Source organism: Protopterus annectens, chromosome 2.part1, assembly GCF_019279795.1.
Source record: "Protopterus annectens isolate FY-2018-M chromosome 2.part1, PAN1.0, whole genome shotgun sequence".
NCBI lineage: Eukaryota > Metazoa > Chordata > Ceratodontiformes > Protopteridae > Protopterus > Protopterus annectens.
Window position 1 is genome coordinate 1,592,547,902 of NC_056729.1, and position 12,397 is coordinate 1,592,560,298.

A 12,397-nucleotide genomic window follows, 5' to 3' on the forward strand; every position below is an offset into this window, starting at 1 on the left:
GATGATATGAGACAGAGAATAGCTGATGCAGTTTTACCAGTTCCATAAAGTGAATAATATTTTAGATTTTTTTTAAATGGATGAAAATGTGCAAGACTGAAATGGTTTTATTTTCACACAACTATACAATAATTACAGTACATTTGCAATCTTATTAACACAACAGGAGCAGTAATGTGATGCACAGATTCATATTTCTAGTTATTTTGCAGGAGTATAGTATAGTATAGATTATATAAAAATCATGAATTCCTTCTAAGAAAAACCTGAGAGGGGTATGCGTGTATATATATTTAGCTATGATTTAGATCATGTGTATCTAAGAACAATGTCACTCAAGCAGTCATTCCATTAATTCGGTGAATGATTTGAAGATAAAAAATAAGCCTATAATTAGATTTTATGAGAAAAATGGCAGGTGATTCCTAAGGGGGCAGGAGGGAAACATAACTAAATCAAACTTTGTGCAATTTATGGAAACAAATGAGTTTAGACATAACTATGTGGATTAGATTGATTTTATAAACAGATTGATTTTAAGACCACATACTGATTAACTCAGAAGTTGCAGATAACTTAGCATTAGCTTAGCTTAGACTTAGTTTATTGTTGGGCACTGGAACATTTAACAAATTCAATGTTTTGTTGTTGAGTGTAATGTTTGGATTGTCCAATAGGGATGATTCAAGTTAAACCCAACAGTTAATCTCAGATCTTGAAACATTTTCTCCATCAGAGACTAAACATTTTAGTACTTTTGGCAAACTTCTTAAACTATTGCAGATTTGTCATTAACATTTAAGGATAACAGCCTAACTGTACTTGTTGTTACCATAAATATAAGTGAAGAGTCACAACTGTAATATATTTATGTTGCACTAATAAGTGACCTAAACCACTAGGCAATTTTAATATGCATGAAACTCTGTAATATAATTTTAAATTTTGTCCTTTTTTTTGCTTTAGATCCACCATTCTGGAAGTGTTTTCATTTCATAAAATTGGGACATTATTGTTTAAAACAATAGTTTAGACTATAAGAAAGTTTTAGTAACAGAAATTTAAATTTTTCAGGAAAATATTTGAGGTTAATACTGAGGCATACACTAAAAGATTACATTTTAATTTGATCCATTTTCCAAGTTTGATTTTGATACAAGACATTCATATTCAGCTTGGTCATGGCAAGCATTTACAGTTCACTCTTAAATAGCTTAAGTCTTCTAAACAGATCCAAGAACAAATACTGGAGCAAAAAGCCCGAAATGTGGTAAATAAAAGCACAAACCAAACAAAATCCACCTGACACACTCAAAATAGATCAGCTAAAACCTTATAATACTTTACCAGAGTAAGTTTAATAACCTCTTTCATCAGAAAACTGACTTCATCAGAATCATTCAGGTTAAAAACATAACAGTTTAAATACTAACTTCAACCAATCACAATATAAAATCAATTAAAAGATTAATTAACTTACATTAAATAATCAAAATAATAAAACTTGAACTTTTTTAACATTATAAATTATTAATTGCTAGCTTACAGTCATTTAAAAAGTATTTAATATTCACTGTCTCATTTAACCCTGAAACTGATCTGCAGACAAATTTATCTGCCATTCAGCCTCTTTTTTTTTCTCAGCTAAGTTCTTGCGGTTCCCTCCCCTTAAATCTAAAGGGACCTGTTTGAGTACAGCAAACAAAAATTTTTTGAATTTATTACAGGTACCAGAGTGTTTATAAAGAGCACTTTTACTGTCCTTAATTTTGATAGCATACAAATGGTATTTAATTCTTGTACCTAAATCTCTAGTGGACATTCCCACATAGAAGCTCAGACAACATAAACACATACCTAAGTATGCAATGCCACTAGTAGAGCTATTAAATCTACCTGAAATATTGATAGATGTAAATGTTCTAAATTGTAAGTCTAAATTGTACTCTGCTGTAAATGTTGAATATTCTTCCTGATGACAGAGTGGTTATCTGCAGACTGGTGTTACCTGCAATGTATTCTGCTTGAGGTTACAGTGGTAATCCATAGGCTGATACACAGATGTGTTGTATAGTCTGCCTGATTACATGGATGTTGCAGTGGCTAGAGGGCTAGTATGCAGACATACTCTATATTTTGTCTGATTATATGGTTGTAGACAGGGAAGTTGTGGACAGACATGCCAGGTATCCTGATATTACAGCTGTAGCTAAGGGCTGGATACAGAGACCTGTTGTACAGTCTACCTGATTACCTCCTAATCCCTTCAGCATTCAATGTCTGACGGACTTACTTGTAGGATTGCAGCTAGGAGGCTACCGACATTTAAACAGTTAACCGTTCTATTCCTCTGACATGCACAGAGGAGAAAAAATATAAGTCTGCCCACCAGACCCTGGCACTGATGAGCATTTATGGCTTGTGAAAAAGCAGGAGTAGGTGGGCAGAGGACCCAGGTGATTTCAAATTTGAAGACTGGCTAAACAATGTCAATATGAAAAAGTCACTGGTCCAGACAGAAGCATATACAGTAGTATACCATAAATATATTCACTTGTACTTTGTAGTGTTTACCTGACTAAGAGATTGAAGTGAATCACAAATAACAATGAAGTAACAATGATGAAGTATCAGATAGTAATCCCTGGTATTCTAGTGGTTAGGATTTGGTGCGCTGACTGCCACTGCCTGGGTTTGATTCCTGGTCAGGGAATTTCAATGGACTTGTTGGAGGTTAGCATAATGGTTAAGGTGTCTACCTTATAGACATGAGGTGCAGGGTTTGATCCCTAAATGGGGTAGTTGTCTAAGCTTAAAGTGGTCTACAAGGGCAGTTAGTCTACTACTAACCTATGAACCTAAAGGAAATGCTGTCTTGCTTGGTATTAACTATATATCTTATTCAAACAGGTACACATGACAGTGATACAAAATGTGAAGTATGTCCACCTGGAACCTTTTCATCCAACTACAGTACACATGAGCTCTGCAAATCTTTCACCAAGTAAGTTTTCAGTGTTCTCACTTCCTAGCATAAAGAAGGGGAAAATGGTCTTAAGGAAATTTCACTACCTACCTGTGCAGCAGTTCTGTTTTATTTCAGAGGCAATAACAACCATCCAAACATAGAGTTTTCCTTTCATGTTTCAGTTGTTAAAACAATGCGAGGGAGGGGATCTGCCCTGAACCTGAATTTGGATGTGCACGCATGTGTGTGTGTGTGTGTGTGTGTGTGTGTGTGTGTGTGTGTGTGTGTGTGTGTGTGTGTGTGTGTGTGTGTGTGTGTGTGTGTGTGCGTGTGTGTGTGTGTGTGTGTGTGTGTGTGTGTGTGTGTGTGTGTGTGTGTGTGTGCATGTGTAAGAATCATCATGATAATAGCGTCCTTGCTGAAAGGAGAAATAACTGCTCTTAACGAAAGTTCAGTGTATAATGTATGTAGTCAGCGATAACAATGCTTGGCAGACAATTCTGCACTGCATCTGGCTCTGTAAAAGTAGGCTGACTGTTTTAAAAGAATACTTGTTTAACCATTTCATTTTTATTGCACATTAATTAGGCACCATGTAGGGTATCCCAGTCACTATTGAAGTCATACAGTCAGTACTGTTCCTTCCTGACCTTGGTCCCATCTTCACCCAGCTAGGACCACCAAATAATTGTGATATATCAGGAAATAGAAATTGTGCTCCATTCATTTTGGAAAATAGAAAGCATTCCATGAGATGACTTTTTCTCTTCCTAATAGGTGTTTAGTGCTGACCAAATCATTGCACTTTAATGCAGAATGAATTTTCCACAAAATATATGATGTATGCCAGACCATTCTCCTCACCAACAAGTACATGCATTTTGTGACATCATGTTAATCTGTACAAGATCTGCAAGTCTCCTGTTTATGAAGTCAACAACTATATCACATACGTAAGCTAGATTCCTAGAAACCCATGTCCCTGCCTTTGGCCTTGTCTAATGTAAAGTGACGTGAATGAAGCTGCAAGTTGATGAGTGCATTCATGTGTCACCACTTATTTATTACTGTTTGTCACTGAAAATCACTGGTGGTAGGATTTCTAACAGCATACTGGCAGTCATGCATAGTTTACAGGTTTTCAATTTTTCTTGATAGTTCTGTGACCATGGAGTTAATATATTTAAGTAAAAGATGACATTTCTCATGTGTAGGTGCAAGGGAGGCTGCCCCCTTTAAAGACCACTTAAAATGTTTTTTTTTCATCCATCCAAGGTTTTATCTCATTCTTGTATTTTAACCACATCATATTCAAAATTCATAGTAGAACTCCAAGAAGCCACCAGTTTGACAAAAGTTATGCAATACAATTTTCCAGTATTGTAAGGAAGAACACACTCTTGTCTTAATGTTGTCTGCAACAGGCAGCTGGGTAAAGTTTTGGATTTATTAATACCCCAGTCTGTTTTTATAGCATAGCTTAATATAGCATGGCAAATGTACATGTTGTTGCACCAGAGAATGAATTACAGAAAATATTAATTAACATTCTGAATCCTCAACTTACCATTCATTAAAAAAAGATAAAACAGGTTTTCTATTTGACCACAGTGGCCACCATGGACCTTTTTCCACTCAATCCGGGAAGTGTCTAGTTAAGTGATTTGTTCAGAATCACACAGTTAGGGAAGTGAGGCTGTGAGGGAATCAAACTTTACACCTCTAGACCAAAGGAAAAAGCTCACTAATAGTTTATTAATCTGCTACGCCAACTGCCAGAGAATGCATATACACTTTTGCTAGAACAAATTAGGGTTTAGGGGAGGGGAGTCTGTGATCCCTGCACATTAAGCTTTTTATGTAGAGTTTGCACTGCAACATGGGGTGTGGTCAAATACCAGAAATGAATACATTAATTTTGTTCACTGGACATGCATGGTGAGAGTGCTGTTCCGAAAAAAAATAAATAAACATTTGCTTCTTTTATGAGAAGTTGGGAGGTCATGCAAGGAAACTTCCATAGGTACAAATATTTGTTTTCTCTCCTCATAAAGATGGACTTGCAGGTAGGATGCATCACTCACATGCATTTATTTCTATTTCTGTGTGGGGATAGATACAAAGGCACTAGCCTAGGCACAAATAGGCATTACTACCAATTGCTACCAATGAGGATTGTGGGAAAGCTACGTATTTCATTTATTACAGGGATGAAGGATGTGGAATGGGATGACCTTCTTAGACGTCAGTGTGATTTTCTACTGAGAACAGAAAGGGAGGAGACTTTGAACAGTTTAAATGCAAGGATTATAAGTTAAATAGTGATACGCTGTCCTCTGTGACATTATAAAGAAGCCTAGTGATGTGTTCCGGGTGACAAAGCAGACAAGAATGAAGAGAAGAGGCTTCCACTATGTTAGTCGAGACAAACAGTTATATGTTCCTTGTGTAAGCGACCTGTGCTGTCTTGTGCATCCATATCATTTTGCACAAGCTGCACCATGTTTATTTATTTATTTTTTACATGACTTCCAGACATTCTGTTTTATGTCATTGTGACATGCAAAGTTTTAATATAAGCATCTTGTATTTAACAGATATAGTTTGAGATGTGCACAGCCTAATTATCTACGGATTTCCTTTAATCTGAAGACATCTTTTCACAGTGTGTATGTCTCTGAATGGAATCACAAATCCCTGTCTGCGTATAACAGTATTATTATATGTCACATATCAGCATCATTTCACTTTACTTTGTAAGAATTATGGCGACAGCAAAATAAGTACTGTAGTCCAAACTTCCCCTTCCCCTTGTTTGGATTATTCTGGGGGATGGCTATTGGATAAGTGTTCTCAGAATAGCCATGGCATATAATTAATCCTTCCAGCATGTCCTGGGTCTAATCCATGGCTTCATCCATTGAGCTATGCCTGGAACAACTATAGTGGAAGCCTCCTAGAGGGCATCCGTCTCACTCCAACAGAACAGTGACTGTGGTCCCAATCTCTTCCAGATCACCAAGCCTTACACCTTGTCATAGAAATTGCATTCACTAACCTTGTGGAAAACATCAGTTTTACTGCTGTGATCTTATTATTTTGGTCACTAACTCCCTGCTTGTCACCAGAGGAGATGTACAGCCTATGAGTTTTGCCCAAGAAATTGATGCATCTTCACCATCACAGGGCAAATAAACAGTCACAGACCTGTGATCACTGCTTTTTAAGACTCTCACTTTCTATTATTGTTATTCATGAACTGCAACTTGTAGTACTAGCAGTTGGCGCAGTGGTTAAAGCTATGAACTGTGGTACAGGGTTTGGTTCTCTTAGCCCACATTTGCATACTGTATGCTCTGAATCTGGTCATTTAAACAGATGTTGCCCCTGATAAGGGACTGTGAACCTACCTGGTTAGCAAATGGCACTTTTTATTATTATATCTAAATTCTTCCACTAAACCTGGCTGTTACATTCTTGCATCTCTTTTTCAGCATCTGCCATGAATCAGAGTGAAGTACTGATTCTTCTTACACCTGCTTCATGCCCAGAAGGGAATAGATTGCATGTATTTTGGACAGCACATTCTGTTGATTCCAAAAGGATGATTACTGAAAAAAAGAGATGCCAGTTCTACGTATTCAGACAAGGCAACTTTCCAGCCTCATCTGTGCCTTGTTATCAGTTCTATGCAAATTACAAACAGGAGATGAAAAGATGCATCCTATGAGTCTTGAAAACCACCATAAATTAATTTGGCTTAATACCAGAAATGTAGACAATCTCTCACTGGAGGAATAGATGCTATTCAGGAGTGGCCTTAGTAGGCCTTCCTCTCATAGTCCGTCCAATAGCAGATGTCAGAGCAACCAAACATAATAATCTTCCTCCAGGAGTGCAAATCAGCCATCTACTGGTTTAACAAATTTCTACCATCATCACAAAATTGTGCAATCACTAGGCTACATCTGTGATGGAGCACTTCTTCAGACTTCAACCCAGCAATCCGAAGGTTGGAGTACTGTTGTTAGTAAGTAATATTAGGGTGGAAGCTAGAAATCAGTTTTGCACATTCTGAGGGCTGATGTACACTTGGGAAGTTTGATATACTTTCAGGAAATTTGGCTGGTGAAGTACATATGGCCCGACCTATAATGAAGCCATTGTTGTTTTTTTTTTTTTTTTTTTTTTTTTAAATTCCTTGTTTTCTAGGTTGTAGTAGTTTAATTTAAAAGGGCTCCGCTCTTACTCATAGGAGATTAGAATATGGAGACTGACTAGATTTGCTATTTGATATGTAATGTCAGAAGCCAGAAAGTTGTCACTTAAGGGGGAAAAAACATAGATTTGGTTCACATTTGCAAAGTGATGTACTCTGAAGAATCATACTTTTATCTTCTCTTTCTTTCAGTGCAATATAGGCTCATTTGGTGGATAGTACCCTAAGGCTTAGTCAGGGAATCAATACAGGTAATTAAGCACCTCTTAAAAGACCATAGTGCTGTTACATACTGAGAATGTCTTATCTTTAAGTTAGAAACAGAAATTAAAGTCTATTACAAGGCTGTAAAATTTAGGTTTCAAACAAGATGGATTGGGATTTGGAAGCTTCAGAAGAAAGATTGTACTACGCTTTAAGAGAATGTATATGAACAGGTTTAAAACCTGATGTGTGCTGGAAGAAAGCTTCCTGTCTGTGCACGTTAAATCACTTACAAAATTAGGCAGCTTCCCTATATCTGCTAAAGGGTGCATTGCTGTCTTAACCAGGAGAGAATTTACCCATTAGACTATTAGCATTTTAAGTAGATGCAGAGAAGGGACACAGATCATTACATCTTCCTTATACCAACAGATTACACACTGTCAGGCAGATGGACATTGATACTGCTCGCTGGGTTTATTATACAGTATATAGTTGATTATCTAAACTAATTGGGACCAAGGGTAGCTTGGATAATCAAACTGTTTGCTTTATTTGTGTTGCATTGAATACTATCTAGATGGAAGTTGCTGCTCTGTTTTTAAGTTAATGCTTGTTAGAATTCCTGCATAGCCAGTGATAAGTGGGGATAGCTCACTTCATCGTTATTCGGTTTCTGCCTTATATAAGTGGTACATTTTGGATTATTTTCTGCTTAAACTCTGAGCTTTGGCCAGCTAAGACCTACATGCAATCAACTGGATGTATAAGTGAATTTAAGTAAATCTTTATCTGCACTTTTTCCAAATAATACAGCATTTAAGTTGATTTGTTTGTGTTGCATTGAATACTATCTAGCTGGAAGTTGTGGCTCTGTTTTTTCAGTTAATGCTTGTTAAAACTCCTGCATAGCCCGTGATAAGTGAGGCTAGTTTACTTCATTGTTATTCGGTTTCTGCCTTATATAAGTGGTGCATTTTGGATTATTTTCTGCTTAAACTTTGAGCTTTGGCCAGCTAAGACCTACATGCAATCAACTGGATGTATAAGTGAATTTAAGTAAATCTTTATCTGAACTTTTTTCAAATAATACAGCATTTAAATTGATTTATTTGTGTTGTATTGAATACTATCTAGCTGGAAGTTGTGGCTCTGTTTTTTCAGTTAATGCTTGTTAGAATTCCTGCATAGCCAGTGATAAGTGGGGGTATTTCACTTCATTGTTATTCGGTTTCTGCCTTATATAAGAGGTACATTTTGGATTATTTTCTGCTTAAACTTTGAGCTTTGGCCAGCTAAGACCTACATGCAATCAATTGGACGTATAAGTGAATTTAAGTAAATCTTTATCTGCACTTTTTTCAAATAATACAGCATTTAAATTGATTTATTTGTGTTGCATTGAATACTATCTAGCTGGAAGCTGTGGCTCTGTTTTTTCAGTTAGTTCTCCACCCACCCTCTCTGCTTTTGTTTTGGTGTTAATCTTGGTCGCTTTGAAACTGCCCGCCCCTCTTGTAAATTTGCATTTGGATACTCCTCCTGTGCCCATCTCATTTGCTCACTCAAAAAAAAAATGTGCAGTTTTTCATCTGCTTTTAGTGTATTTGTGTTTCTTCCTACTTTATTACTTTGTTTTGCTTTTGCGTCATCTTAAAAGTACTCAATTGCATTTATTACTGCTTGGTGTAACTATCATTCTAAGCCTTTTGGTTTAAGCACTTGGGCTTCAGACCAGTTGTTTTACATTAAGAAGGTTTGTGGTCTGCACTGTTGTGGCAGGACAGGTAGCTTACATTCTTCTAAGTTGGGAACTGCTGATTGAAGGCTCAGTGTCTGTTATTCTAAAAGTGTACTAGTTCTGGTTTAAGCACTTGGGGTTCAGGCCATTTATTTTACATTAAGAAGGTTCGTGGTCTGCACTCTTGTGGGAGGAGAGGCTGGACTCTGCCCTTCTGAGCTGGGAATTTCTGGTTAAAGGCTTATAGTGCCTGCATATTACTGAAATTGGTGTGACTTGTTTTCTGTAGTATAGACTAGATCCAGGACTGCTGAATCTAGCTTTGTTTGTATAACTTGAGCACTATTCCAGACCTTTTTCTGGAGAAGGTTCCCCTGCACCCCAGTGGCAAGAGTGTGCAGTTAGAACTTGTCTGATTGAAGACTACAGGAACAGGGCTTAGTTTTGAGGTTTTTTACTGGTTAATTGGGTAATTTGCACTTTTTCTGATTGCTTGTAGCCATCTAAAGCTGTTTTAAGTGTATTTTTTACTGTTTGTAGTTGTTTAAAGCTGTTTTAAGTGTATTTTCTACTGTTTTTGCCTTATCTTAAAAAAATGTTTCCTTTTTTCCAACTTTTCTAAACTAGTATAGTCCAGTTTTCAGGCTAGTGCTGAATTCAGGGCTGTACTACAGTTTTCTGAGTTGCCCATACCTTACTTGGAGGGAGGTTTCTCTGTTCACCTGTGAGAGAGGGAGCTTTGAGCAGCCATCTGTCCCTGGAGGAGTGGTTCCAGCCCAGAAGTTAGTAGCTTATAGGCCATTTTGGGCTAATTTCTATCTCTTTCATTTCCTTGCTGTAAAAAACGCATTTACACGGTTTTGCACATCCGAGCAGCATCGGTTAGCTAGGGATAAATTTATCCCGGCTCCACCAAGTCTTCTCTTCAGTTTTTCCCTTGAAAGTAGTCTAACTCTCAATCTAAGCACTTAAAAAGCATCTTACAGTCCAGCACTTGCTCAGACCTAATAGCAAGCACTAATATACCCCGACACTTGATTGCCCAGCAGGGCAAGGCTCATTATTCACCCCTCACCAACCAAGTGACTATGCAGCTCACCCTACTATTCAGGCATGACCAAAGGGCAATTTCAGGTATACTCTCCAGTCCAGCTGGTGAACCTGGGTATCCTGAAGCAATGTTACAACTGCCTCATGTACACAGACAACCCTCTCCTCCTACCACAAAACATTAACATATGCGAGAGATGCAATTATATAGCTAAATAGGCGGCTAAGCTCTCTCCACCCAAGACTGGAACAGGCAGTCATGAGGAGAAGGTTAACACTTGCACCACACCTAGACATACTAAACCAGCACTGGCAAAAAGTACACATAAATACATGAAATCATACTCGGAGACTCTAAATAAAAACCTGCAAAAGCATCACAGACCTCCAAAGCAGACACCCAAAAAACCTGCACCTCCCGTCACAAACCAGACAACACATAAAACACAAAATCAGTGTGCTGCACAATCACAGCCCTTAAGGCAAAATAACATACCTAACACACTAGTAATAGGTGACTCTATAGTCAGGCACACTGACATCCCACTCACTAGGCTGGACAAGGAGAGGGTTACTGTTAGCTGCTTGTCGGGAGCCAGAATCCGCCATGTAACACAAGCACTCAGGTCACTCCAGAACAAGTACAAATATGACTCTGTCATTGTTCATGTTGGTGTGAATGACCTGAGACGTCCCTCTCTGGACTACATGAAAAGAGACAAGGAAGAGCTCTCTGATCATGTAACTCAGGCAGGTATGACCCTGACCCTGAGTAGCATCCTGCCCACACCAAGAATGATACCGTAGTATAAAGAAAAAATGATCAATTTCAACAATTGGCTAAGCTTCTGGTGTCATTCAAAGGGGATACAGTGTCTGTCAGCCTGGGACAACATGCTCAACAAGCTTCATTGCTTCACAAGAGACGGCTTGCACCTGCCATCCCTAGGCTTTTGAATACTTGGCAAGGCTCTTGCTGCCCCCATAGTGCCTTTTTTAGGCAAGGCTCAAAAGTCAAACCCACCTCCGTAAACAGCACAAATAAAAAAATGAGGGTTATGCTACTCAATGTCAGGAGTTTAAATCTCAAAATGCACTCGCTCAAAGCACTCCTCAGTATGGAGAATGTTGAATCTGTGCATTAATTGAAACCTGGTTCAAGGCTCCACAGAGCACCCCAGCACTACCGGGCTACAACTCATACCACACATTTCAGCCACAGAACATGGACCGAAATACAAAAGGAGGGGGTGTATCCATATTCATCAAGGATACCTAAACCTCCAGGTTAGTGGGGCAGCATGATACCTCCGAGATCATCCATGTGCAACTAACATCAGGCAAATCTGCAATGCAAATTGTGGCCTGCTACAGATCACCCTCCATGACCCAGGACCACCACTCCGCCTTTCTGGAGACACTGGAAAACATGAAGGTCCTACCGAACACCCTGATAATGGGCGATTTCAATTACCCTACTGTTAACTGGGAAAACTACTCAAGTACAAACTCTCAGGTCCAGTGCTTCCTGGAATTTATCAACTCAAATGCTTTGGATCAGCTGGTAAACTGCCCTACCACAGGTGAAAACATATTAGACCTGGTCATCACCAACACTGGCGACAGGTATTCCACACCGGAGGTCAACCCATCACTGGTTAGATCAGACCATAAACTAATCACTCTGGATGTCCACACCACACCAACTCCTCCAACCAAGGAAACCACAGTGAAAAACTTTTCTATAGCAAACTTCACCTTACTTAAGACAGAGGTGGTAAGTTTCACAGCCCCCACTCTAAAGGATAACAGTGTCCAGGATGCAGGAACCTTTACAAATGCACTCTATGGGCACTTACAAGGATGCATGGATCGTGCCATCCCTAGCCCTAGTTGTAACCAAGACTCACTTTCCTAAGAGAAGGAAACCAGTCTGGTGGATCTCTACCATAAACAGGCTATACAATAGAAGGAGGGAACTAGTTCAGAAAAAAAGCAAATCCCAAGAAGGAAAGACATCCCTGATCAGTATCAGTAAGAAACTAAGGTCCCTCATAAAATCCTCCGAGGCTAATTTAGAAAGAAAATTAGCCAAGGATTCGAAAGATAACCACAAAGCCTTCTTTAGCTATGTCAAGAATCTAAGTGGCAACTTGCAGATATGCTCTGAGCTAGTGCAAAATAGCACAAAATATACTGAACCCACTGATATTGC

At 38.5% G+C, this 12,397-nt stretch overlaps 1 protein-coding gene across 1 annotated transcript in view; it reads left to right on the forward strand.

The window, feature by feature from the left end:
• The window catches only part of LOC122794996 (tumor necrosis factor receptor superfamily member 1B-like), a 139,304-nt gene that overhangs the window by 85,256 nt on the left and 41,651 nt on the right, over positions 1-12,397 (forward strand). Inside the window, exon 5 of the mRNA XM_044063584.1 lies at positions 2,911-3,004. Coding sequence (XP_043919519.1) covers positions 2,911-3,004 — 94 coding nt within the window. The remainder of the gene's footprint in view (positions 1-2,910; positions 3,005-12,397) is intronic.